Here is a 4072-nt window from a genome sequence, read left to right as displayed (position 1 = left end):
ACCTCCATTTGGCTATGCTCATTTCGGAATATCGCGTCAGGATATCAAATAAAAAATTCAAAATATGTTTCTGTGGTTTATTGTTTAGATTTCCTCCTTAAGAAAAAAGAATCAAAAAAAATACTCCCTCCGTTTCAATTTATGTGAACCTATTTCCTTTTTAGTCCGTGCCAAAAAGAATGACCCCTTTCCTTATTTGGAAACAATTTACCTTTACACAATGATTTATAGCCACACAAAATATATGTGCCTCATTTTACACCACAAGATCAAAAGTCTTCTCTCTTTTCTTAAACTCTCTGCCCAGTCAAATGGGTTCACATAAATTGAAACGGAGGGAGTATATGACTAGAAGACAACACTGGAACTTTTGGATGCAATAAGAAAAGTTAGAGCTTCAACTAGATTTAAATAAATAAATAAATAAATAAATAAATACTAGAATCTATTTCACCAAATTGTCTTATATATTTTTGAAATTTTACAGAATTATTAATTTATAATATTAATGGGATATTTATATAGGGGTCCTTCAAAAATATATTATATTATTATTTTATCGAAATTCCTCCCGGTTTAGGAGTAAGGTCTGCGTATACTCTACCTTCCTCAGACCCACTAGTAGAAATATTAGTGGGTTGATGCTGTTGTTGTTGTATTATCTTATCGAAATTGGTGAATTTTTACTGGCTCAACTCGGGACCGGAGAAAAATATTATCTTAGAGAGTTTATTAATTTACCGAGTATTAATTTAGTGAGGTTGTACTGTATTTTTCTTTAAAAAAATCCTTAATCTTTTATCATCAGTGTCAAATTGCAATTAATTTATCACGTCGAGCTTTCGTTTGTCTAAAACCCTAAATCGTGAAACAGGGCTCGACTCTCTTCCCTGTTTTTCAATGTTGGGGAGCTTAAACCAGTGTTCAGTAGCACCACAGGCCCCCAAGCCAATAAACTCAATGAACTACGCAACCTTTAATCGATCAATTTCTTACAATCTTCTGCGTAGGGCTTTCCCAATCCGCGCATACTGTACTGTCCATTCCTCAAAGGGTAATAATTTGTTTTCCAGAATTAGCCCTGTTAGGCGCGCGGATCTCATTATTCCAGTTCTGGATCAATGGGTGGTCGAGGGCAGAAAAGTCACAAGCCTCGAGCTTCAGCGCATTGTTCGTGATCTCCGTAGCCGTAAACGTTTTTCTCAAGCCCTACAGGTTCCATTTCCTATCTATCCTTTCTTTTAGTCTTTTAAGAATTCGTGCAGTTTTTCTTATTTAGTATTAGAGTGAAATTGCTCAATAGAGTGGAATGGATATTGGAAACAGCCTCTCTATCTCCACCGGTACGGGTCCACAAGGTAGGGGTAAGGGTACATACTATCCTCCATAGACCCCACTATGCGGGATTATAATGGGTATGTTGTTGTAGTGGATTGGATATTCATTCTAAAAATAAAGAGATAGAGTGGAATAGATATGGATAAATTAATAGCCGGCCCAACTAATTTGAGATGGAGGTTTAGTTGATTGATTGCTTGATTTCTTTTTGGGCTGAGGGAAGCCGGATCAAGGAGCAGGGTATTGAAGTTGAGCTTGTATTCTTTGGTTTTAGTTGGGATTTAAGTTATGTACATCGTAAAGGGTTTTTACTCTATCACCTCTTAATCTTATAGTAGGTCATTTTTACGAGGTTGTCGATTAATTTTGTCATAGGGCATTTAGCTGTAATTAATTTATTAGTGATCTGGTTGTTTAATTATCGTTTACACCTAGCATGTAGAACGTAAAATCGTGTTATTGAAGCTCTTTTAGACAACCCTAATATTAAGTAAGAAAGGGAAATGCTTGTGCATCTGAATGCTGAACTGGAGAATGGCAACATGTTCCAAACTCATCCAAAAATGGCAACGTGTTCCAACATATCTCAAAATGTGACAATGTGTCTATGATACTATTTTACCTATTCTACTTCTGACTTTCCATTGTTTCTAAAGTTGGTGGTGGATACTTGTTGCCGTGTAGGTTTCCGAGTGGATGAGTGTGAGTGGTCTCTGCCCTTTCAAGTCGGGAGATTGTGCTGTGCATTTGGATCTTATTGGTGTCGTCCATGGTTGGGAAGCGGCAGAGTGCTACTTTAATAACCTAACAGATGAACAGAAGAATGATAAGACTTATGGTGCACTCTTCAACTGTTATATTAGAGAATGTCTAGTTGAGAAATCCCTAGCCCATTTTCAGAAAATGAAGAAACTTGGTTATGCTTCCTGCACTCTTGTTTACAACAATCTCATGTGCCTTTACAGAAGTACAGGCCAACTCGAGCGAGTCTCTGATGTGCTGTCGGCGATGAAGGAGAATGGTGTCACCCCTAATAACTTCAGCTATCGGATCTGCATCAATTGCTGTGGAGAAAGAGCTGATTTTAGTGGTATGGAGAAGCTTCTTGAAGAAATGGAAAGCCAGCCTTTCATATCAGTGGACTGGATCACCTATTCCATGATGGCTAATGTTTATATAAAAGCTGAGTTCAAGGAGAAGGCTCTTGCTTTCTTGAAAAAGTTAGAAGATAAGCTACATAAAGATCCAATAGGTTACAATCATTTGATTTCCCACTATGCGAATCTAGGCAATAAGGAAGAGATGTTGAGATTGTGGGGTGTACAAAAGATTGTGTGTAAAAAGCAAATTAACAGGGACTACATCACCATGCTAGGTTCCTTGGTTAAGCTTGGTGATCTAGAGACAGCTGAGGCCATGCTAAAGGAGTGGGAGTCTTCTAACCACACTTATGATTTTAGAGTGCCAAATGTCCTACTAATTGGATATTGCCAGAATGGCTTAGTTGATAAAGCCGAAATAATGCTGCAAGACATTATCAAGAAAGGTAAGACACCAATCCCGAATAGTTGGGCTATCATTGCTGCAGGGTACTTGAATACGCATAAGATGGAAAAGGCCTTTGAATGCCTGAAAGAAGCAATAGCAGTACGAGCACAAAATCCAGGATGGAGACCAAAACCCCATCTGGTATCAACCATAAGCAAATGGCTCGGTGACCAACATGACACTAGAGAACAAGAGGCTTTCCTTAGCTCGTTAAAGACGGTAGTTACTGTAAATAAAGATGTGCATGATACCCTTGGAAACACAGAAGCCAGTGGAATAGGAGAAAAGAATGAAATTGAAGAAATTGTTAAGCTATGAACAGAGCTAGTAAACTTCTATCCTTCAGCCTGGAGAAAAGGCTTCTGGCTCATTTTTTCCTATTATCCCACCTCCATTTGTTTGGAGAAAACAGAGGTGAAAAAGAGTAAGCTGCGATGTTGTTACTACCGGGGCTAGCTTGGATACTAAGAATTTATTCATTATCTGTGCTTGAAGATATGCAAAGAACAGTGAAGAACAATGGTATACAATTGCAACGAGCTTGTTTCTTGTGCTGTCAAATGGGAGAGAGAGAACTGGTGGTTTTGCAGCCCAGTTCAGATTTTTTTTCCCAAAATAGATAAGCATTTACTAGGTGTTTACAGTTATTTATTTGTTTTTTTCTCTAAAGCTAGAGTTTGAAAAGATAAAGGATGTATTTCAAGGTCATTGATTTTTAATTTGAAATAAACAGTTTACAATTGCTCATTCAGCTTAGTCATACAGGATTTATTCACAAAGAGAATTGATGGAGAATTACTTAAATTGATTTGTTTGAAAAGGGCCGGTATGATTGAAATCTGAATCCATCAACATCACATGGCCGAGTAAGTCCAAGATCCAAGTTAAAATTAAAGGTTATACGTGCTATTATAGGTGAGGTCATATCTATACTATTATAAGGTGAACCTATATCTATGAATTCCCTTAAACAATAATTGACTTTTAGGTAAAATTGTTTTTGTTATGAAAGAAATGAAAATATTGATGCCCGGCTATTTACAAGTGAAGAGTTTAGGTCTTGTTGAAATGAATAATACTTGCGTGGTTTTCTGATGCCGGGTTATATTACTCCCTCCGTTCACTTTTACTTGGCAGGTATACTAAAAATATATTTTTATTTTTACTTGTCATTTTATGCATATCA

At 37.0% G+C, this 4072-nt stretch overlaps 1 protein-coding gene across 1 annotated transcript; it reads left to right on the top strand.

Annotated features, from left to right (window-relative positions):
• The first annotated feature begins 824 nt into the window (after nt 1-824).
• Nucleotides 825-3633, top strand: LOC107761986 (pentatricopeptide repeat-containing protein At4g21705, mitochondrial). The gene is made up of 2 exons (XM_016580288.2): nt 825-1215; nt 2023-3633. Exons 1-2 carry the CDS (start codon nt 901-903, stop codon nt 3202-3204), a joined length of 1497 nt encoding a protein of 498 aa, XP_016435774.2. The 5' UTR covers nt 825-900; the 3' UTR covers nt 3205-3633.
• Nucleotides 3634-4072: the final 439 nt, after the last annotated feature.

The sequence above is a fragment of the Nicotiana tabacum genome, chromosome 10 (genome assembly GCF_000715075.1).
Source record: "Nicotiana tabacum cultivar K326 chromosome 10, ASM71507v2, whole genome shotgun sequence".
NCBI classification, from domain to species: Eukaryota; Viridiplantae; Streptophyta; class Magnoliopsida; order Solanales; family Solanaceae; genus Nicotiana; species Nicotiana tabacum.
The sequence above is the reverse complement of the archived record's forward strand: the minus strand, read 5'-3'. Positions and strand labels throughout refer to the sequence as shown.

Bases quoted from the DNA above. Each gene is read 5' to 3' on its own strand.
- LOC107761986 (XM_016580288.2), top strand. From the start codon at position 901: ATGTTGGGGAGCTTAAACCAGTGTTCAGTAGCACCACAGGCCCCCAAG. The intron at 1,216-2,022 runs GTTCCATTTCCT...GTTGCCGTGTAG, and splicing joins GTTTTTCTCAAGCCCTACAG to GTTTCCGAGTGGATGAGTGT.